The sequence below is a fragment of the Zingiber officinale genome, chromosome 4A (assembly GCF_018446385.1).
Source record: "Zingiber officinale cultivar Zhangliang chromosome 4A, Zo_v1.1, whole genome shotgun sequence".
Lineage (NCBI taxonomy): Eukaryota > Viridiplantae > Streptophyta > Magnoliopsida > Zingiberales > Zingiberaceae > Zingiber > Zingiber officinale.
The window spans coordinates 110,218,492-110,241,569 of NC_055992.1; the positions used below are offsets into that span (position 1 = coordinate 110,218,492).

The window sequence follows — 23,078 nt, forward strand, 5'->3', positions numbered from 1 at the left end:
GTGTCTATCGTGAGACGATAATTAATTGAGGTTGGTGCTTTAAACACGAAACACATGGCATAAAGCTCTTCCACGCATTTTGCTTGATTTGAAAGCCACATAGGGAGAATAATTGGAGAAGACTTGAGAGAGGCAATGATGTTTACGTGCAACTAATGGAGAGGGAAGGGCAGTACATGACTCTGGGGAAAAAAATATACTTGGAACTATATACAAACACACTTAAATGCTTGAGAAAACCTGGTAAATGCAATTTAACAGGTGCATATATAAACTTGAAAAATGCAATTTAACGGGAATATATCTACAATGCAATACTTATATTTAAACATCACGACCTCCGATGTTTCTCTGCATGACAACACGTTTTGCACATTCATTGCTAGCCATTGGAATCCGATGGTGCACAGTGGCTTGCTCTTCGCCTAATGACGCAGCTCGGCCCGCCAGCTGACTTGCACTACACTGCCTGCATGAGTACACTGACACGAGCTAGAAGAAATATCCAGGTACCTTCCTTTTTTGGCTATAAAATAAAAAATTGACATGGCAAAAAACTGTGAACGATACACTGACACGAGCTAGAAGAAACATCAACAAGGTATGTACTCCTATGAATTATCACAGGGGGCAGTCAATGTTCGTGTGTCAAATGTCTTCAACTTCAGCTCTCAGCTGTGACAACCAAAGGTTTTCCTCAAGCTCCATTATTCCTGAGGTTTTTGTATAGATGCTGTCAAAACTATTTGAGTTGGATTAATTTTGTGGAACCATCTCCGCCGCATGTGAGAAAACCACGGGAAAGAACTTGGATATCAGTGACAGCGGCCTAAAAAGAGAAAAGAAACAGTGAATCTCTAGTAAGTGCAACCATGTTAACTTAGGAAAAGCAAATCTTAAGTTGCCGAAAAATTACTCTCACGACTCCACCAAACCCGCGTGAGTTTGGTTGAAGAAAGGTGTGTCGTTCATGCAGTTTTTGCCACTGGAAAACCAATTGAGATCTTTTGGCATCCCAGAGTTTCACGTCTCCATCTTTGCTACCAGTTAAGAACAAGCTGGTGTTGGGGATAGTAGCTATCCTGGTTACGCTTGCTTTATTCACACAAAGCAATTGATTAGACAAGAAGAAGCCACTGTATTCTTGAAGAAAACACATTTAAAAAGAGTTCGATAGTGTACCTAAATGAGCTTTTGGTATATACCACATCATCCCGTTCGAATTTTCAGCATACTTGGAAATCCCAGAGTTTGTAGCGTGCATTGTCTTTAGATCTTGCTCACTAGCATGCCTATTCCGTCTGGTCTTTCCAGTTGCAATGTAACGCAGGTCATGAAGCCCAACATCGCCACTTCTCCCTCCGGTAACAATTATGGGCGAAATAGAACCAGTCCCGATAACATGGTCAAACACTGATATAGAACGAGCACCACCTTCAAAAAAAAAGTTGGTGATTTGAAAAGATATATAACTAGGATAGCTCATAATTCACAAGCAAAATGTGGTTTAATCCAATCCATATTTAAAGTTGTGTAGAAGTCTCACAATATTAGGCAACAAAATTTATGGGCATAAAGAGCAGTAATTTGGTTCTTTTCAATGAAACCAAATTTGGCTCACTTAGGAGGAAAGAGTATAAATTTAGGGAAAAGGTTCACAATATTCACCAATGACGAACTCATTGAGTCGCATCATGTGGGAGATAACAAAAGTACATGCAAACTAATTAATCAAGATTGATTTACGTGACAAGTTATAATAACCTAGAAACAGAATAGGCATGTAACAATCAAGAAGGGAGTTCCTCAGGCATAACATTTTGAAATTTATAGCTTAGGAAGAACATAATTGACCAATCAGACATGTTTTTGCTTTGACACATTGATGGTGGCCCTAAAAGAAGCCATCGCCATTCAAACAATGAAGGGATTAGCTCAAAGAAGAAATTCCCAAAGAACATACCTTCATGACAAAATAAAGAAGCTTGTGATGTGGCAGGTGGTGCCAAAGTATCCCATAGAACTACATTGATTCCATTCGTGCTACTTCCAGCCACAGCAAGAATTGATCCACTTGTGGCCACATATGCAACATCTCTGGAAGTATTTTCAACCCGCCAAACAAAATAAGAAACTATTGCTCTATAAAACCAATTGCCAAAATAGAAGGTACTTACGATGCGTGATTGTCAAAGCAAAGGGAAGAATCTGTGGGGTGGACATTGCTCCTCCCACCTACTTCAAGTTGCCATGTGCAAATTGTGCCATCTAGTGCAGCAGTGGCAAATCTGTGACCATAATGATCAAATTGCAGGGCGGATATTGAGGCAAGTGCATAAGGAGGTGGAACATTGGCAGCAGGAAGAACACCATAGGTTGCTGTTGCACTTTGCTTGCCAAACTGTGGAAGCAACAATTTCAAACGAGCAAATTTTCAATATAAATCCAAAAGTGAGATTGCTGTATGTAAAGAAAACTTAGGAGACACAATTATTATGTAAAGTACAATAGAAATCTATCTATATCACAAGTAATGACCATGCTAAGCCAACATATCAGTGAACCTTGAATTCATGATGATTTAGCTTTAAAATATCAATATTAACCATGCCAAAGAGAAACATATAGAAACGAACCAAAGGCTTTCAAAATACAAGTCAGAATGTAATCAGGATACTCAAAACTCGAGAAATGAATTTAAACTGAAAATTGCAATTGGGTGGAAAGGGCTATATCAAAGGACCAGCAGAGAAGAAACCTTTTTTACACAAGTGCAGCAAGAAGCCTATTTTACTTAATATGAAGAAGCAATAAGAAAAGTAGCATTTATTGATACCATAGCGGATTAGCTGATAATCATTATCAGTCTCTTGACTCAATTCCAGGTCTTTATAGTTTGATAAAGAGGACTTTTCTATTTAAATATCCAATTCAAGTATTACAAACAGAAACTAACACCACAGATAAAAAGATTGATACCTCCCATAAGTAGACATGTGTGTTGCTAGATCCAACTAACAGGAAAGGCAATAAAGGATGGCGTGCCAGTGCCCTTGAGTGAATATTTTCAACTGTAGCTGGGGGATCTCTAAACTCTTCAAACTCTTCTTCGCCCCAACCTAAGCCTGCTGCTCCAATCCCAGCATAACCTGGAATCCCAAATGCTCCACCACCAGTCAGATCTCTTCGTGGTCTTGCCAAGGAGCCCATGCCAATTGTTGCACCACCCAAACCAAGGTGCACCCCTCTTTTGCTCCCAAGGCCAATTCCCTGAGAGATGTATGTAGGAACCGGTGTAGATTCACAACCTGCCCATCCATCTTTTGGCCAATCACAATCTGACCATATATAATCTGCTTGCTTCCTCGAGTATTCTTCATATTTCAAGTTGAAAAAAATAAGCCCCTAAAAGTAACCAGTTAATTGGTTTGACTACCAAAGAGGCAATGCACAAGGATAATATGGGGAAGCAATTAAGTAAAACGGCCATAATAATGAGGAAGATATTAGATATACAAGTAAATCATCCTTGAACAACACAAGTATCAGCTTGTATTTAGGTAGAATTCTTGACCCATCGGTTGTGATATGTTGGATTTTTTACATGCTACACTATCCTCATACCTAGAAGTCAATTTTATGATGACCACCAAATAGTATATTACAAAATGCATACTGGGAAAGCCTCATAGTTCTGTGTGTATGCCAGCCATAACTCATGTAGCTGGTGCCAAGTCGGCCACAGAATACATGATCAAATAGTTTGTCAATGGCATACAGTAAGAGAAAAAAGAAAACAAGCTAGATTATATGCAGGATCCTAGCCAGAATATCAACGTAATAGAATTAGCATTTAATTAGAACATACATTAGTCTTAGAATCTGAGATTAAATTTACTAAAGCTGCTGAGCTTTGCACATTACTAAATTGACTCTTTTATGATCTACAGGAGAATATCGTTGGTGCAATATTCCCTAGGTCAAGGTTGACCTAGTTGACTAAACTTGAGTCTTGATGTTTGGGTTTCGATATTTGACGATACATTGAGACAATACATGGAGACTGACAGGTCGTAGAGATTGTAGGTGCAATCGTCCGTGTGGGAAGTCCTGGTGAGTGAAACCAGGCAGATGAAAATCCTAGTGAGTGAAGCTAGGTGAAAGTCCCGGTGAGTGAAGTCGGGCAGTTGAGAAGTCCTAGTGAGTAAAGCTAGGTGAAAGTCCCGATGAGTAAAGCCGGGCAGTTGGGAAAGTCCTGGTGAGTGAAGCCAGGCAGGTAGAAGTCGGTGAGTGAAGCCAGACAAGTGAAAGTCCTGGTGAGTGGAGCCAGGCAGATAGAAGTCCTGGTGAGTGAAGCCAGACAAGTGAAAGTCCTGGTGAGTGGAGCCAGGCAGGGGAAAGTCTTGGTGAGTGAAGCCGGACAATGGAAAGACCTAGTGTGTAGTGTATGAAATGTCGTTTCGTGCCGCCCGGCACGGGCGGTTTTTACCGTTCCGCCGGGCGGCCGAAACCGGCACGGGAGGCGTCCCCTTCTCGGCAGCGCTGGAGGAGACGCGGGACGCCTCTGGTGGCGTCTCGCAACGCCTTCGGCACCAAAGGCGTCGGGCACAACGCCTTCGGCGACGCCGAAAGCTTCCGGCGACCCTGCCGACGTCGCCGAACTCTTCCGGCGCCGTCGGAAGCGTCCGACGACGCTTCCGGCGCCGCCGGACACCGCCCGCGGGATCGCCCGCAATGATCGCGGGCGATCTCGCGTACGCGCGATTTTTTTTTTTTTTTTTTTAATATTTATTTATTTTATTTAATTAATTAAATTAAACAATTCCTAAGGAGGACGTCGGTTATTTCGAAGAGGCTTTTATAAACCCTAATTAAATTATCCTAATAAAATATATAAAAAATATATTTAAAATTAAAATAAATTTAATAAATTTTATTAATTAATATTCTGAAAAAAATAATATTGTAAATTTAATTTAAAAATTTTAAAAAATATAATAATTCTTATTTATATTCTAATATTTTCTTTATTATTTTAAATTTCATTTAAATTTAAAAAAAAATTAAAAATTCTAAAAAAATTTTAAAAATTCTAAAATTTTTTTAAAAATTCTAATTTTTTTTAAAAGAATTCTAATAAATTATATTTATATTCTGATATTTTTTTAAAAATTTTTTACTTGATATATTTTTGCTATTTAAAATATATATTATTTAATTAATAATTAATTAAATGAATAAATAATTAATTTATATAATTATTATTAATATAAAGTAATATCTTGTATTAATTTATATACTTATTATTATTATTATACATACTTCCATTTTAATTTAAATTATTGATATATCAATTCTATTTAAATAAAACTATTTTTAATTATTTTTTCTAACAATATTAAATTATTCAATAATTGAGAACTTATAATAAATCAATATACAATTTATTTTTATATACACCATAAACATATTTATCTTATAATTACTATAGATAAATAAAAAAATACCGAAACTGTATCGGCGCGACACAATACGATACCGAAACCGTATCGTTCCAGTCTGAGACCGAAACCTCGGCACGGGTCGAAATTTTAAACTTTGCTGGTGAGTGAAGCCAAACACGAGGAAATCTAGATGGGTCAAGGGTGACCGGACATCTAGTAGAAGGAAGTCCAAGTGGGCCATGGAGGACCGGACACTTGGCATGAGATGATAAGTCCAAGTGGGTCAAGGTTGACCGAACACTTGGCACAAGGAGCAAGTCTAGATGGGTCAAAAGTTGACCGAACTCTTAGCGGTCGTAAGTCCAATAGGGAGTTGGCATGGAACTAGGAAGTTCGGACGTAGTGAGTTTCCGAAGGCCATAACTTTTGACTTGGATATCGGAATGAGGTGATCTCGGATGCGAAACGAAGCTAATTTCAAGCTCTATCCAGTTTTCTGCTTTCCAATCGATTGGGGGGTTCAATCGATTGGTCAATCGATTGGGTGACGCGAATTCGTGCAGAAATGGGCTGAATTGATTGGTTAATCGATTGAAACTTCCCCAATTGATTGGGAGAGTTTTTGAGCGAACAGTGAGCTTCTGAATCGATCCGTTGATCGATTGAAACCTCCAATCGATTGGGCAATCGATTGAGAGGCTAGGAATGTGCACGATAGCGCTGGAAAACACGCGAGACGTGCTGAATCGATCGGGCAATCGATCCAGGAAATTCCCAGAGCACAGAGGCACTCTGGATCGATCGGCCGATCGATCCAAAGACTCCCCAATCGATTGGGAGCAATCCAATCGATTGGGATTCAACCGTTGGCGTCATTTTTAGCTGTTTGCGTGCATTCGTCTTCGAGAGTTCTTCCTTGATTCTTCTCCAGCGACACAGCAGCTCTCCACAGTTTCTTCTCCACTCTACCGCCAGTTCTTGAGGGGTTCTTGGAGCAAGGTTTGCTGGTGATCCAAGATCAAGAGGCGGGCTACAACAAGAAGTTAGGGTTAGGGTTTTCAGTGCATATCTTGTAAGCTTTTGCTTGTATTTTGTTTTCCCTTTCCTTACTTCTTGTATTGAGAGTGTTGTAAGGCTTCTCCGCCTTCGGTAGTTACCGTAAAGGAGTGTTTTCATAGTGGAGGGTGCGTGAGTGTGTGGATCCTTGGATTAGCCACCTCTTGTTGAGGTGGATACCAAGTAAATCCTAGAGTTAGCGTTGTGTGTTTGTTTCTCTGTATTTTCCGCTGCATATCTTTGAAAAAACAAGCAACGACGAGCACGAGATCGCGCCTTGACATAGGGAAATATGAACTAGTTGGATCCGTGTTTGTCAAATACATTTCAGGTGAGGACAAGAAACAAATCAAATATACAATAAGATGGTAATAATTTTGCAATAAAAAATCAAAATTTTAATAGCATAGTGGAGGAAAACTGATGAATAGAAACTAACGCAGTTTCTTAAATTTTGAAATAATACACAAACAAGGTTAACTTAATGATATAAACTACATGGACACCAATGGACAGTCATCTTACATTCTGAGCTTCAAACAAAACGCAAATGCCAGGTTCTCCAATAGGAAAAACTCTACTAAATATTCTTGTGTATGTAGGATTTGTTATCATATTACTGAACAAATGTTATCAGAGAACATAACATGCAAATAGAACAAGATTTAGGCTTTACAATTATTCTCAAAAGCAAGTTTTGGTCATATACTTTGCATAAAAATTACCTTTTTGTTGCTTGCAATTGCAATTTCATGCTCATTGATGGAGTTAAAACATATGGCCTGCAATGAAAAGGATAATTAAACCTATTGCCAAATCACAATGCCCAACTTACACATCATTTTTAATTCTCGGAAGAAAAATGCCTCAAAAATCATGTTGCAAGAAATCATAGCATTGTTGTGTTAATAATTCTATGCCATTCCAGATGATAATGAATTTTTGACTAATATAAATGTTAGCCAAAGAAAAACTAGAAGAATGAATCTATTAGAGTGGAAGTGGAAGGTGTAAGAGATAGAGGGGCTAAAGACAATATTACTCTTTGAAATAAAAATGACAATTGATTTGAATATTAATAGTGAGATAGCCTTGCAAAAAGCTCAATGAAAGGATAAGATTCATATAGCCAACCCCCCAAATAGTTGGAACACAATTTGATGATGAAATGACATGTTCAACAAGGAAAAGCATACCTCAAAAAGTTCTCCACTTCTCCTAGTAATTTCCCTTGGGTTGTGAAAATAACTAATATCTGTCCTGGGTCCTGAATGTTTTCTTCCGGTTTCCACAAAGCCATTATTATCCATCGTATTCCCACCATGTTCAGATATGGTCTCTTTATAAGAAGAGCCAGAATCTAACTTCTCTTGCTTATCATTTATGTGGTCATTCTCATTATCAGAGAAAATATTCCTCTGTACATCTTTCCAGGTATCAAACTGATTTCCATGATAATAGGGAAAACAAGTAACTTTTTCCTTTGCAAAGTGTTCACAAATGTCTACAGGACAGATAGAAATATCCCATAACATTTTCAAAGATACCTGAGTCTTGTTGTCAGATAGTTGCAGAGAATCAAGTCTTTGATTAAGATGATAATGGAGTGAGGTAGGATGTGACCGAGCAATTTCATCTAACCAAAGGATACTGGGAATAGGTAAACCTTTCAGTGCTTTCTGTCTGAGGAATGAAGCAACTAGTTTTACCAAAGAAGAAGAAATATATGCGACTGTGCTTACCAATGATTTTGTTATAGCAGAAATGAACACTGTTATTATATTATTTATACTGCTTCCGTTGTGAGAGCCTTCTTTTATTGAAATCTTGCCTAGCCCATGTTTTGCAAAGTTTAGCATGTGCAACCATAAAGAAATCCATAATAATTTCCATTTTTCATCATCTGCAATGGGAAAGTCTCCTGTTTCCAAATGCTTTTGTTTGAAGTTTGAGTTAGAGATGCTTTCAACCTCAACAACTGACGCACAGTGAGTCACTAACTGTGAATTCTGACATAAAAACTTCCTCAATTCATCTGATAGCACTTCAATAGAAGATTCATCATTTGCCAATGCAATTAAAATATGATTGATCATCATAAAAAGCCCTTTAAAATTTCCTTCAATGCAAGCAAAAGCAAAGTCTACATAAAATTCAAGAAGATCAAGAGCAAAAGGGAAAAAAGTACTGAAATCTTCTGAAGCTTTCTCTCCCTGATAATAGTTTGAAGATGAACCAAAAGTTCTGATGAAGCACAGCATGTTCTTCAAACAAAATAGAATGGTGTGTATCTGATAGTGATTGTCATGAAGTGGCTTCAGCATTGACTCAGTGAAATTGAAAGACACCACAAACCTAGCTAGAAAACATAAGATCTCCACTGTGGACTTAATGAGAAGCCTGACAAAAGCAGGGACAAAGATCAAATCAGCACTCCAGTTTTTGTATTCATTTCGTGTAAACTCCTCCACATGTAACATCAGATAGCCAAGAAATAATGATCCATAGTTGTGAGCAGAAAGTAATACCTGTATAACAACCAAATTTAATTGCATGCAATTTATATGAAATTTAATGGTGCAGATAGCATAAATTGGAAAAATTCTGATGATTTTACCAGGTTAAATATGTCAACCGACTTCAGCAAGAATTTCCTTTCAATCATTGATAATAACATCTGAAGATCCTGCTTCATTTGGCTAAGGTCTTCTTCTTGAAGATAAACATAGTGACAGCTTATCACTTCTCTGGATTTTGATAGGCTATGGGATGACCATACTCGATGATTCCTCAAGAAGCTGTCTATGTAATACAGTGCTATATTTGTTTTAGTATTCACCTCCAATTGATGAGATACATTGTCAAGCACCCAGTTGCAACCATCGCCGGTGAACGGACTCAGTATTTGATGAAATATGTCATGAGGTCCAGCAGTTGACACATTCTTTTGGTCCTTGCCATCGCTGCTTAAAGAATAGGATAAGCATGAAAGTGCTTCAAGCTTAGGGAAGAAAGAAAAGAAATTTATCAGCCTGAATGACAAAAAATTGTTTTCTGCCATAAGTCATGGAATACAAAAACAACCTATGAAAAAAATTAATAAAAAGAAAAGAAATTTATCAGACTGAATGATAAAAACGTTTTTTGCTTTAAGTTATAGAATGCAAAAAAAATATATAAAAAGAGAAAAAGAAAAGAGAGTCACCAAAGAAAATGCAACTAATTGTTTTCCTCATATAGCCATACTTACTGATCTAATCAGATTATTGGCATGCCTGGTCTGGCACAGTTCAGGTGCAGACATGAAAATGTCACCAAAGAGGATGAAGTTGAACCAGTTCAACTTACTCTCTGACATGCCCAACAGAGTTATGTAAATTGGCCAATTGAACCCTTTGGCTTCTCTCTCCAAAAGATTAACTATTCTTTGTAAAGAGAAGGTCCTATTGCGAAGTTCAGACCACTGTTTCCTGTGGTCATACTTATAGCTTATTGTGGGTAAGATATTGAATCATGCTGGAAGGTGACATATCATGCAGTTCCTTCCTCTTTATTGCTACATGTCTTAGTGACGCTAACTCACAGCTAAAAGTATTGTTCTTCAGGAAGTAAGGGGGTACATTTCAGGCACATGGTTGACAGGTCAGCATTTTATTGGCAGGTATTGAGCAGATAAAAGTACAACATCACTTCCCTTCACAGGTGAAGGGCTGATGTCATGCAACAATGAGATTGCTCTGCAATGACATAGGCAACCAGGGACTAGTAAGGAAAACAACCTCTTATTAAGGCAGCACTGCATGAATTGGTGCTTAGCTTTAGCAGCGTGGTAAAAGTGGAGAATGCTCAAAAGTTCTCATTTATGGGTATATTTTTTTTAATACATAAGCTGTTTACCAGACATTTATATTTACAATCTGAAGTGGGTAAGAACAAACAAGAAAAAATTGCAAATTGAGATGGAACATCTGTCATGTCACTGGCATATCACTGTAAAAGAATAAACCTTATGGTAATATATTGTTTAAGCCTAATTACCCAATAAATAACAGAACAGAAGAGATATACAAAGTATCTCATGTTATTGCAAGAATATAAAATCCCTTCTCCTTGTGATAAACTGAATGTACATGTATGCAAGCTAATTTTCCTTGTCTCAAGAGAGAAAAACTATGAATTATCTACTGGGGCCACTCTGATGCGAACAGGAGTCATAGGCTTTATTAGTAGACCAAATATTAGGTCAAACTGATTGAAAATATGAATACAACTCTTCTTGGGAATGCAACACAAGGACACTAACACAAATGAATGAAGTAGAAACACTTCCTAAAGCTAGCAAAGTTACCAAATAATGTAACTGTTGTTAGAATGTATACTAAAAGTCTAGCTTTTTGTATAAACATTTATTTTGAAATAAGAATCACATTGGTCAAATGTCTACATTTATATGCTAAATGTAGTTGTTCATTTAATTTATATTGAAGATAACATGGTGTATGGTGTCACACAGAAGATCATGTTATCAGTTCTTTATAAATTATAAATAGTTGCTCACAACCAAGATGGAATGGGACAACCCATTGGAATGGTTGTAGTGTAATTTGGTATTAGTTTATCTTGACTATAAAATTACACTAGTACACTCTGAGTGTATTGAGCAAGACCATTTGAGGTTGTTCTTTTTATACTGACTGTAAAAAAGAACAGGACCTCTGTAATTATGGAAGTGTGTACTCTTAATCATGATATAATAACAAGCACGTATACTTAATATTTATTTCTTTAATTTATCAAAGGGTGAGATTTAGTTCGTTAAATCAAAAGGCCCGATAAGTTGGGAAATGATATTATTTATATGGTGTGTTGCTGATTATAGAATGAAACTGTGTCTTAATGATCTAGGTTGATGATGCCCCCTTGAGGAGCTCATAAGGATTGTCATGTAAACCCTGCAGGTGGACTTAGTCCGACATGACAATAAGGTTGAGTGGTACTACCCTTGGAGCTAGATATTAATTAAGTGAGTTGTCAGTAACTCATTTAATTAATGGACATTCGATATCTTAAACACAGAGAGATTAGCGCATTCATGATAAGAAGGAGCCCATATTATAATATGGGATTGGTGCGGTAGTGCAATAATAACTCTTTAGTGGTATGAGTTATTATTGATGAACTTGAGTTGGGTGTTCGGGGTGAACACGGGAAGCTCAAGCTCATCGGGAGACCAAAATCAATTCCTCCTCTTGGTCCTGTTGTAGCCTCTTATTTATAAAGCCTTATATCTACCCAAAGCCCAGCTTCCTAACCAAGCTTAAGGGCCGGCCACATCCTTGCTTGGAGCCCAAGCAAGGGGTCGGCCAAGCCAAGCTTGGAGCCTAAGCTAGGGCCGGTCAAGCCTTGCTTGGTGCTCAAGCAAGGGCCCGACCATTCACACATAGAAAAGGAAATTTTATTTTTTGTAAAATCTTTCCTTTTATAGAGATCCATTAAAAGAATTTAAAAGGATGATTTTAATTATAAAACTTTCCTTTTTTAGATCGGTCACAAAAGGAAATAAAAGGGAGTTTTTATTTTGTTAAAAACTTTCCTTTTATGATGCTTTCCACATGGTTTTAAAAAAGAGTTTTAAATTTTAAAATCTTTCCTTTTATAGCTTTCTACAAAGGATTAAAAGAGAGATTTAAAATCTTTCCTTATTTGTAGTTATCTATAATGTTTAAAAGAAAGATTTTAATTTTAAACTTTCCTTTTTGTAACCATGATATAAAAGGAGTTTTATTTTAACTCTTTTCTTTTATAGACATCCACAAAAGAATTTTAAAAGAGAATATTTTAATTTTATAAAACATGTCTTTTATAGCTAACCACAAAAGGGATTTTAAAAGAGAGATTTTAATTTTTTGTTTAAAATCTTTCCTTGTTTGATGCACAAGTAGATGGCCGGCCATGTAAAGGAATAAAAGGAAGTTTAATTTTTGTTTTAAAACTTTCCTTTTTTGGATTCACCAAGGATTATAAAAGAGAGGGAGAGGATGCCTCATTGAGAACAACCTAAGCCTTGCATCCTCTCTATTGTGGTCGAAACTCCTCTCTTCTATTCCCTTGGTGGTCGACCCTCTTCCTTCTCTCTTCTCCTTTTGTTTTCTTTCTTGGAGGTCGGTGGCATCAAGCCTTCTATTCTCTTGGTGGTCGGTTGCTTGAAAGAGAAGAAGAAGAGAAGGAAGCTCTCTTGTCTAACATCCTTTGGAGGTTAGTTGGTGGCCGAAACTTGGAAGTAAAGGAAGAGGCTTGGGTGGATTTCATCTTGATAGATCGTCGCCCACACGACGTCCAAGAGAAGGAGAGAAATACAACAGAAGATCAAGAGGTCTATAAGCTACTAAGAAAGGTATAACTAGTTATTTGTTTCCGCATCATAACTAGTTCATCTTCTTTGTATAGATCTTGAAAAACCAAACACAAGAGGCTATCGATTTTAGGCTATCGCTTTGTTATCGATTTTATTTTTCGATTTCATGTTTCGATATTGTGCTTCTATTGAGGTCTCTGTAGTTAGACCTAGTTTACTGTAAGAAGTTAGATATCCGATTTCTTTGAAAAGCTTTGTCTAGGAAGTGGTGGATGATCCCATACCCAAGAAGGCCTAGTGCCTCGCCATGTTTAACCTGGAAGCCGATCTTTGAAATAGATATTTAATCAACTTCTGTAATATGGTTTAACTTAGAAAGATCACATCGGTCAAACTTGGAGTAAAAATGTTACGTATCGTTTCCAATCCAAGTTTGACTTCTCAAGGACAATTTGGATTAATAATGTTAAGCATCATTTGTAATCTAAATTTAACTTCAGTAGAGCACATGGGTAGCTAGGATAGTTCTATGCTTGTACAAATTTTTGTACAAGAGAACTAGAACGGTATTCCGAGTAGCAACCAACAACTATTTCATGAATTAATTTAACGAGCCCCCGCGGGCTGGATCAACCGGTTAAGGTGTGGCATCCTTGCACAATGAGTTGTAGGGTCGAAGGTCCACGGACGCGCACTGGATGAATAATCTGGGCCGGCTGTGTTAAATTCCGGAGACACCACGCTTTACCCGGGCCAGCATTCACCGCTGATTTACCTCCTCCTAGGATCCCTGTGGGGCCAGGCCTAGGGGGCCGCTGGGCGGCGGGACCCACCTTTTTGCACAATGAATTAATTTAACGATGTACAATTTAAACTTCGTGGGTTACAAGAAATAAACAAAAAAAAAAAAATACTACTATCCAACATAAAAATATACACTGAATGCTATAATTAGACTAGAGCAATCAATTGATGCAAGTCTACCACTTGGGTACCAACTCAGCTACACCCTGGGCAAGACTTGTGCAATCAAGGTGGCAAAGGTGATAACGCTCACCCCAAAAATGATGAACCAAGTAACATCACTTGGGGCGACCAGCCTGACCCCACGAAAGTTTCCCACTAGCCGCTAGGATAAATCAGGAAGCACTCGCGGTGAGCGGCCCAGAAGCCCAACAACCCGTAGTTGAGCGCCCCATTTGAAGGAAAAAATCCTTACAAATGCAACGTAGCTTGGGATTGAACCGCGGATGTCTAAATGACAACTTGCCGCCCTTCCATTGCACCGTAGCCCCGGGGGCAAGACTAGTGCAATCAAGATTGCACGTGAGGCAATTTCGGGAGAGCAAAGACAACTCTAGCTAAAATAATTAAAATTTAACCTAAAAGTATGGATATTAGTAACAATAGTCTCATATAGAGTAAATTGACAAGATAAGAATTATATAGCCAACCCCAAATAGTTAGCACTCAATCACGTTTTTTTTTTACTCTAAAAACAGTGTTTGCCTCTAAACGATCATGTTCGATATTTAACACTAATGAGAAAACATATCAATAGTTTTGGCGGAGAAAAAAGATATTGTTTCTGGATTGCAAATTGAATCAAGTTCCAAAGTTAAACACAATCACGAATGCAATAGATAAATTAAACATGGAAATCAAACTATGACAGAAACTTACAGGGACTCCACATCTGTTCAAGGCACTTGCAGCCAAAAATGATGCAAATTTAGAAAGGTCTGCTGCAACATCTTCACCAACAGAGCATCTAAAAGTATTTCGGGAGGCAAGTATAACACAGTAGCGACCGATATCTGGATCTGACAAGGCACCATAATTGCACAAAGCAGCTGAGTTTCTGTTAACTTGTTTTGTTTGACCATTAACTAGTGTCTTGACTGATTGCGAGTAATTCCCCAATGTCCACTGGGCATGCAAAAATATAGCAGCATTAACCAGCTATGCTAATTCAGCAAATCATATATTCAGTTAACTTGGCAGTTTCAGGGAGAACATGAAAGAAAAGAACTGGAGTACTTATAACACATACTTCAAGTAAGCTGGAAAGCCAGTAGTCCCCTTTCTCTAATGCCTTTGGAAGCAAAATGTTTGATATGAGTTGTTTTTCTAATGAACCTCCATAACCTTCTAGAAGCCGACAAATTACCAGAGCTAGTTGGTCATCTCCAAGGTTCTTAGCACAAACACTAACAGCAGAGGAAGAATCTCCTCCAAGCAGAAAAAATGCTATTGCAAGCTTTAGCTCATGTTTTCCCATTAAAACATAAGCATTCTTCAGAGCAGCAGCTTTGTTCTTCTCGTCCTGATTAGTAAACAATGTGAGGTCAGTGATACGTGTTCTGAGTTAGGAACTATATTGCTTTTTGCACCATTTTCCAAATATGCAAAACGTAGCAGACCAACAGGATGCAATGGCATACCTGGAAATTACGTGACAGAAATCCAAACAATACTTTATCTTTCTCATCTTTGCTAATTTTAAAAAGACTGATTAAAACTTGAAGCCTGTTAAGAGCTAAATACCATAGTGCACAGTCCTTGGGGTTCTTGTTCCTTAGATACTCGGATCTAGCCAACTTCTCCATCTAAATAGTCAAAAAAAAATATCATATGTTTCAGGAAAATACTCGAGCATGATTAAGAAAGAAATGATATTACCGAAAAGGAAGCATAGGAAAAAAGAAATCACAACACCTAGCTAATTAATGTAGATGTGCTAGGATGAATTAGATAAAGCAATGAAATGAATCTACAGATAAGGAACTTTAGTTAAGGATGCAACTGCATTAGCTAAGTAGAAGAATGCTGAATCTCCCTGCCTGAGAAATTATATAAAAATTTGATGATAAAATGTGTGGTCCAAAAGTGAATGTAAGTCATTCTATATTCATTAAAAAATTATCACTTATAACAGATTTCTGAGGTTTAAAGAATCAAGTCAACTAAATAAACACCAATTTTTCTCAATATCATGCATCATGATGGCATCTGATATTACAAAACTAACAAAATCTAGAGGGTTAATAAATTGTAGCTGCAGAATTCTTGTAAATAAATCTTGATGAGAGATTGTGAATTGTGTTACCCGTGTTCTCAATTGCGATGCATTTGTATACCATAGACCTACACCCAAATTTCTCATGTCTACCCAAGATGGGTCTGAAGATAAAACAGAGTTAAGCAGATCATCTTGACAATCAGATTGGAAGGCCCAAGCAGCCAACCTAGAGTTGACAGGAAGATCTTCAGCTACAACTCCCCCAGACCTTCTCATTGAATATAGATATTGAAATCTAACAGAAACCCAGAACCTATTGAAAAGCCAAGGAACTTATTAATGTGACAGGAAACAATCACAAGATAGAGGCTTTCAACATTTATATATACTCAGTGAATGATCAAATTCAGAATCTTAAGAAAACACTTTTTTTTTACCTTCGCCCAGCGTCATCAAGACTGCCATAGGCTGCAGTGGCTTTTGTATTGCTAATTTCATTCAAAAGTTCTAGAATCACTAGAATTTGGGTTTTCATCAAATCTGTTAAACTAGAAACTTGATTAGATTTCTCAAGGGTGTCAATTAGTTCTGTGATCTCAGATTTGTTAGAGTTGTCTGGAATTCTCTCAAAAGTGTTGGTCTCTAAGTGAGTGTTCGGAAACTGGAGTTCATTCCCTCCAAGATGAAAATTAGGTCCACTTGTAGTAATATTCTGACCCCAAAATAATTTTTCAGAGGACGAATTTTTAGAATTGTTATCCTCAATGTATCTAGCCAAATGAACTTCCAGCATCTTGCAAGAAAGTAGGCTTTGTTTATTGCTTTCAGGAATTGTAGTGGAAGTTTTATAACTGCAAATACATTCAACAAAGTTCTTCAAGATAACTAGTGCATATTTCCAGTTACCTGCAATTAATCAATGATCATGATTTTCACAGAAGTAGCATAAACATTAAGACAAGTCAAATTGCCATGGATAAATGTCTGAGAAGTAAGAAATAGCATGAAAAATAGGCACCAAGTGAAACCTTGAAATTGATGGAGCTGCCATGACTAGTATCCAAGAAAAAAATCAAAATGCAACAGAAATAGATCATCTAAACTTTCAATGTGCAATGAAGTTGGTGACTGCTTCATACTTCTAAGAAGGATAATAAATAGATTATCTAAATTTTCACCATACAATTATCAGAAGGACCTAAGCATTCTAGAAATAGAATTTCATCTAAAAGATTATGTTGCTAAAAATTTTCTTTTCTGATAGACAAAGCCACACTAATTGGATGACTGTAATTTTCATAAAAGGTAGAACATGGTTGGTTGTGCTAGGCAATGAAGTAGTTTCTGTAGTTTTCTTACCACCACAATATCTATCAAATAATTTCCTACAGAGAGAATAAGATGGTATCTTGTCACTCATGATTTTCAACCTTGTATCAGATCATTATAAACGTGAATCTAGGAATACCTGAATAAATGTATTGAATCAAAGCTTCAGGATCATAAAGTGCTAGAGATCCACCCAATTTCTGGGATACATCTAGAATATAAAATAATTTATTTTCAGTATTGGGAACATTGTCCTGTAGAGAAATCTTCTTTGAGTAACCATATTCCAATTGCTCATCTGTATCAAACATGTTTTTACCAGTATTAGTTACACAAAGCAAGCTTTCCTCTATCCTGCCAACATAAGCAACAGAATTCTCAACATTATATGTGTTATTTGTTCTCAGTAGCCACTGACTGCAAATAGAAAAATGCTTCTCATGAACAATCACAGCGGTCAACTTAGGCCCCCAAAGAAAATCCCTTACAATGGTTGAAGAACCTGAGACTGCAATGCAATACCATGTGTGCATCTCCTTTGACATATCTGAATAAGCAAAGGAGTGAGTTGACGATCTTCTTTGCGAATATACACGAAATTCATTTGGTAGACAGATTCCAAGCAGCATCTGGCCATTTCCTAATGCTAACCATCTTACAGCAATAAGAATCCCATTTAAATCTATTGCATCTTCTAATACAAATGATCCACCATGTGTTAGCTTTACAAATTCCCAGATATGAAGGCTGGTAGTACTGTTGCGCCCATCAATGCTGGCGGTAGCAACTTTACTGCTGCAACTAGATAAAGAAAGAAAATTGACTGGGCCTTCATGGGCAGTAAAAGTACCAGCTAACTCCCAAGGGACATTTTCTGAATCAGAATGATCTTGTTGCATATGGCAGATCCTCCATAATTTTACAGTGCCACCAGAGTATCCTGTGGCCATATGGTAGCCACAATAATTGGAAGGAGAATCATTAGAATATACTTGTTCAAAGGGTAATGGACAACTAGTTGGCGATGCTACAGAAATAGTTGTAACTCCATCCCAACAATGAGGAGAGGACTCAAATGAATGTTTGTAAAAGGTAGCATAGCAACATTTACCAGAAGAACTCACGCATTGACCTTTTGAAATAGCCAAATCATTGTCATTGGATGAGACCCCATCATTGATTGACATGTGAAGGTCAATTGTCCATGATAATGGATTATAATTTTCCCTCCATACAGAGACCAGTAGAAAACTACTAGAATTAGATGAATGCCGTGGGTTGGAAATCAAGGGTATTGCAAATATCTGATCTGGTGGGTTTCCTCTGTCATTATAACCATTGAAGGGGACGGTAAGAACTTTATGAGCTGATATGCTTTCTTCTTTACAAGAAACTTCAATCATGAAACAATCAATCCCATCTTCATGTCCCACAAGAAGAAACTGATTCTCATTCAAAACAGCAGGTCCCCAAACCAAGCATGAATATTCATGATCTGGTGATAAGGCTTTTAAAGAAACATGATCCAAAAGTTTCCACATTGGATGAATATATGTATGAGAAGGCAAGATGCTCTCTGAAAGAGTAGACAAGGACCAAAAAAGAAGTAATGCATTGGAATCCAATGAAACAGCAAGTAATATATCAAAACTACATGGATGCACAGCAACTTGTATGATGCATCCAGTATGCCCAAGCTCACTTAGAGCTGTATGAGCTATGTATGAAAGACTCCTCTCCTTATCTATCTGTCTCAAAGAAGTATCCTCCATTTTTTCTGATGGGCTATACAATTCTGACCAGCTGAATGAGTTATCAGGCAATAATTGAAGCAAAGAGCAAGCTATAGGTGGTCCACAAAGCCAACTTCTTGAGGCAACAACTTTTACAAGGATAGCTTGGTTTTTTATATTTGGAGAACCAAAATAGGGATACTTGGAGTCTTTGAAATCCATCAGATTTCCTTTCTTCCACATTGTCACCCGTGGAAACCGTGGAGGTGACACATCATAGAGGCAGTGAACAGCCCAAAAAGTAACAGAAAAGTCAGGTCCTATACCAATTAACCAATCGCATTTACCAATTTGTTGGTGTTCAGTGTATGTTGGTAACAAAGAATAACCACCACTCTCACCCTTGAAGATCACACAGCTAGAATCTATTGCCCATTTTACAAATATGTTTGTGCCAAGTATTCCCTTCAGAGACTGGTTCATTTCAATCACTGCAACCACATGGAACAACCGCTTCATGGATTTTTGATCATGAATCTCTTTATTGAATTTTCTAGGCCTACCATTGTCAATCTCACTCCATAGTCTCACGGTTCCATCTAAGCAGCCTGTCAGCAAAATGTTGTATACACTGGAAGGATCTGCTTGTGATTGCACACCAATGTACGGTCTCCACTGAATCATTACAATAGGTTGAGGATGATAGAGTTGAACTGTTGTAGTTCCAGACTTACCATCACGAAAATATACAGTAACATGCTTTGCTGACTGTGACAAGGTATAGTTTGATTCCTTGGCTGTAACTTCATAATGATGCACCAATCCTCGAGCAGCTGTAGCCACAAGGCCATCTGAAAACCAGGATGCAGAAACATGAGTTTGAGGTACTTCTGTTCTCACCTTCCAAGCCATTTCCCAAAGATTGCTCTTCCTTATCCACAAAACTACTTCAGTGCCAGCAGCAACTAGTCCATCTCCAGACCCCGTCCACCCAATAATCTCTATTGGAAAAGTCTCCACGATGACCACAGTCTGCCTCCAAGAAAAAGAGCCTGAAAGTTTCTCAATTTGGTTTTCAACCATCAACTCTTTTTTTCAAATCGCATAAGCCATTGTTCAATAAATAAATAAATAAACAGATGGCAATTCACTGATAAGATAACAAGAACAACACATGAGACTCATTTACTTGAAGTACAATGAAGAAATTATTCAGTTCATCTTATTTTGGGATACTGGGGGATTGAAGTAAATTAATATTGTATTTTTTTGACAGTGAGTGTTCTTCCATAGTTAGGTTGGCATCTGGCAGGGAAGGTGAAGCAAACTTTGCAGGTAATACCATTACCATGCTAACTAAATTGCTAGAGTGTAATAAGGTGTCACATGCAAAGATAGAGGAATATGAGTGTGTGCACTTTTGGTTTCAGATTGACACATAGATGCCAATCGACAAGAAGAAAACCCTTCCTGTGATTAGGTTCCAGAGCATAAGAGTCGCAAGATATTTCCTAATTGCTATATAAAATAGAGCATGTTGACATTGAGAAGTATAAATATACAGTCATAGTTGATTATCTAAGAAAATAAGTGATAAATCAAACTTTACGATACAATTGAATCAATCAACTGATTGTGAAACTATTGTCAGATTAATACAAAAGAACAAAACGAACTCCAAGCCTAAATGAGTAGTTTTCGAAAGAAACAACTAGTTATCCAGAGCATTCAAGTAGAAAGGAGGCAAACACTATCCATAGAGATTAGAGAAAGTTGGGATGCAAAAATTTCTCCAGTGTCAAAGACAATTCCACCGGGACAATGCTCTCCTGGTTCCTTTCTTCTCCATTTTTTTTTTTTTTTTTTTTTTTTCACTTCGGCATACTGATCTAAATCGTGTTAGCCAGAAATCTAACCTGGTGCGCTAGAAGTTACTGGCGAGTACATGAAGATGTTATTCTCCAACGCCACCGCAATCTCTCCCTCCGACGGCTGGACCGGGCACCAAGAGACGGCCGTCAACTCGGCGTTCCTATTCCCAGTTGGCGGTTCAATGACCTGCCGGAAGAAAGGGCCTGGCTGAGGTTCGTTGCAGGAAAATGGCGAAGGGAAGTGGGAGATAACGAGAAGCGAGGACGCTCCGTAGGCGATCCACGATGCGCCCCCGAACTCCGGCAGCCAATCGATGGAGGACTCGCGGCGGTTTGGAGCAGGAGGGATGACTTGGGATCGTACGAGCTCGAGAGGCAGAAGATCCATGATGTCCTCCGATCCGGCGAGGCCGGCACCGCGGCTGGTCGTGCTACTGCCGCCCACCTCCTCCGGCATCTTGTTCTAGACGCGGCCGCTGAAATGGCCCACGAGTGTTTTGGGCCGATCGTCTCCTTTAACGGTGAAATCTTTACACGAAGGCCCCCGAAAGTATAATTAATAAGGGGGAGGTGTTATTGGATACCTGATATCAATTTTAAAAAAACAAACATGTGCTTCTCAAAACAGTCTTGTGTATCGTTTTTCACAAAGAAGTTTGGTTGCAAAATAATGAAAAAATCCTCTTCTTTCTACAAACATTTCACCCCTATCCCAACCGATTACTCACTGGAAGAACAGATATAAACTAGGGAGAATTTACATCGTTAAAATGATTGTTTAAGATTGTTTGATTTCTTTTTTTATAAGTTTAAGGTTTGATAATATAAATTTATTTATTTATTTTAAAAATTAATTAATTTATTTATTTAATAAGTTGATAAATATTTTATTGATGATTCATAAATATTATTTATCAATATTATTCGTGAACATTAATAAGTGAATATATATATTAAAGTTTATTTATTTAATTAAATGAATTATTTAAATTTATTCATATAGTTAATTTTATATTTATTAAATAAATATAAATAAATTTTTATTAAGGGGAACGGAGTCGTTCAATTAGGGGTGTAAATGAACCAAGCCGCTTGTGAACTATTCGAAGCTCGATTCGATAAAAACCCATTTGAGCTCGTTTAATGAGACTCGTTAAGATAAACAAACCAAACTCAAGCTTCGTAATATTCGGCTCGTTAGCTCGTGAACACGTTCGTTAAGCTCATGAATTAACTTTTAAATTAAAAATAATAATAATTTTGATATTAAACTTATAGATTTTACACTCTACTTATGAAAAATATAGACAAATATATTAAATTTATTTATTAGAATAAAATTATAAATTTTAATTAGAATATTATAATTTTCTTTAAATATATAGTTTAATTTTTAATGAATATTTAAACTTATAATTTATATTTATTAAGCTCATTTAGGTTCGATAAAAATTCGAATAAACTTGTGAGCCATGAATATATTTATTAAATAAAACTCAAGTTCAATTCGATTATAAATGAACCAAACTCAAATATTCAAGAATTCGACTCAACTCACTCAATTACACACCACATTCAATTCATTTATAGTATTAAAAGTATTGGATCAGCATGGCAGTTATCATGGTGGCAACATTATTGATGGACTGACTTCCAGTCAAATCGTTCATTTATCGGGTCGACTCGAGTTGGCTGAGATATGGCTGTCTTACTGGGTCAATAAAGTTGTGGCTCCCGAGCCGTTCACTCATATCAATCACTATTTTCACTTAATTTTCAACAACGCAACACTTCAACTCCATGAAATCGAGCATTTCTGGAGTAAGGCGTATTAACCAAAATCAAAGAAAAAAAAAACAAAGGACAAGGAGCAGTCTATAACCACAACTATAAGCATTCCTTGCGCGTATTATTAATTGTAAAAGCATCCATAATATATGTTGTTGTAATATTTATCAAGATTTATTGTTACATTATTTCATCATTATAAGAATATATTTTTTTATTCGTATTTTTTTAACATTAATATTCATTATTTATGAATTTAACATTTCACTCAATCATCTTAAAATTATATCATATTAAATAAATATATTTTAAATATATTTAAAAATTTTAAATTATTATTATTAATTTTAATAATAATTTTACTTTAAAAATATAATTTTACTGTTGTTCAAAAAAAATATTAAATATTTTTAATATATTTATTAAATAAAATAGATGTAGGTAAGAAAATGAAATTACAAAGTTGGAAAAATGAAATAA

The 23,078-nt window shown here is 36.9% G+C and overlaps 1 protein-coding gene across 2 annotated transcripts; it reads right to left on the bottom strand.

Moving 5' to 3' along the window:
• Positions 1-217: 217 nt before the first annotated feature.
• LOC121970563 lies at positions 218-21,312 on the bottom strand. 2 transcript variants are annotated; one of them, XM_042521354.1, is made up of 16 exons: positions 20,856-21,310; positions 17,346-19,991; positions 16,315-16,783; positions 15,965-16,190; positions 15,300-15,464; positions 14,909-15,181; positions 14,539-14,784; positions 9,118-9,501; positions 7,697-9,028; positions 7,226-7,282; positions 2,980-3,405; positions 2,178-2,401; positions 1,964-2,097; positions 1,183-1,434; positions 917-1,095; positions 218-829 (listed from the first exon to the last, which is right to left on the bottom strand). In XM_042521354.1, the coding sequence occupies exons 1-16, from the start codon at positions 21,265-21,267 to the stop codon at positions 743-745; spliced, it is 7,512 nt and encodes a 2,503-aa protein (XP_042377288.1). In that variant the 5' UTR covers positions 21,268-21,310; the 3' UTR covers positions 218-742. The 2 variants fall into 2 exon arrangements, with proteins under 2 accessions (XP_042377288.1, XP_042377289.1); XM_042521355.1 differs by lacking the exons at positions 218-829; positions 917-1,095; positions 1,183-1,434; positions 1,964-2,097; positions 2,178-2,401 and having other exon boundaries at positions 3,091-3,374; positions 20,856-21,312.
• Between the last annotated feature and the right edge of the window lie 1,766 nt (positions 21,313-23,078).

Coding starts and splice junctions, on each gene's coding strand:
- LOC121970563 (XM_042521354.1), bottom strand. CDS start 21,267: ATGCCGGAGGAGGTGGGCGGCAGTAGCACGACCAGCCGCGGTGCCGGC. Junction 3,406..7,225: donor CAATTGCAAGCAACAAAAAG/GTAATTTTTATG, acceptor GGTTACTTTTAG/GGGCTTATTTTTTTCAACTT. Junction 1,096..1,182: donor TATACCAAAAGCTCATTTAG/GTACACTATCGA, acceptor GTGTGAATAAAG/CAAGCGTAACCAGGATAGCT.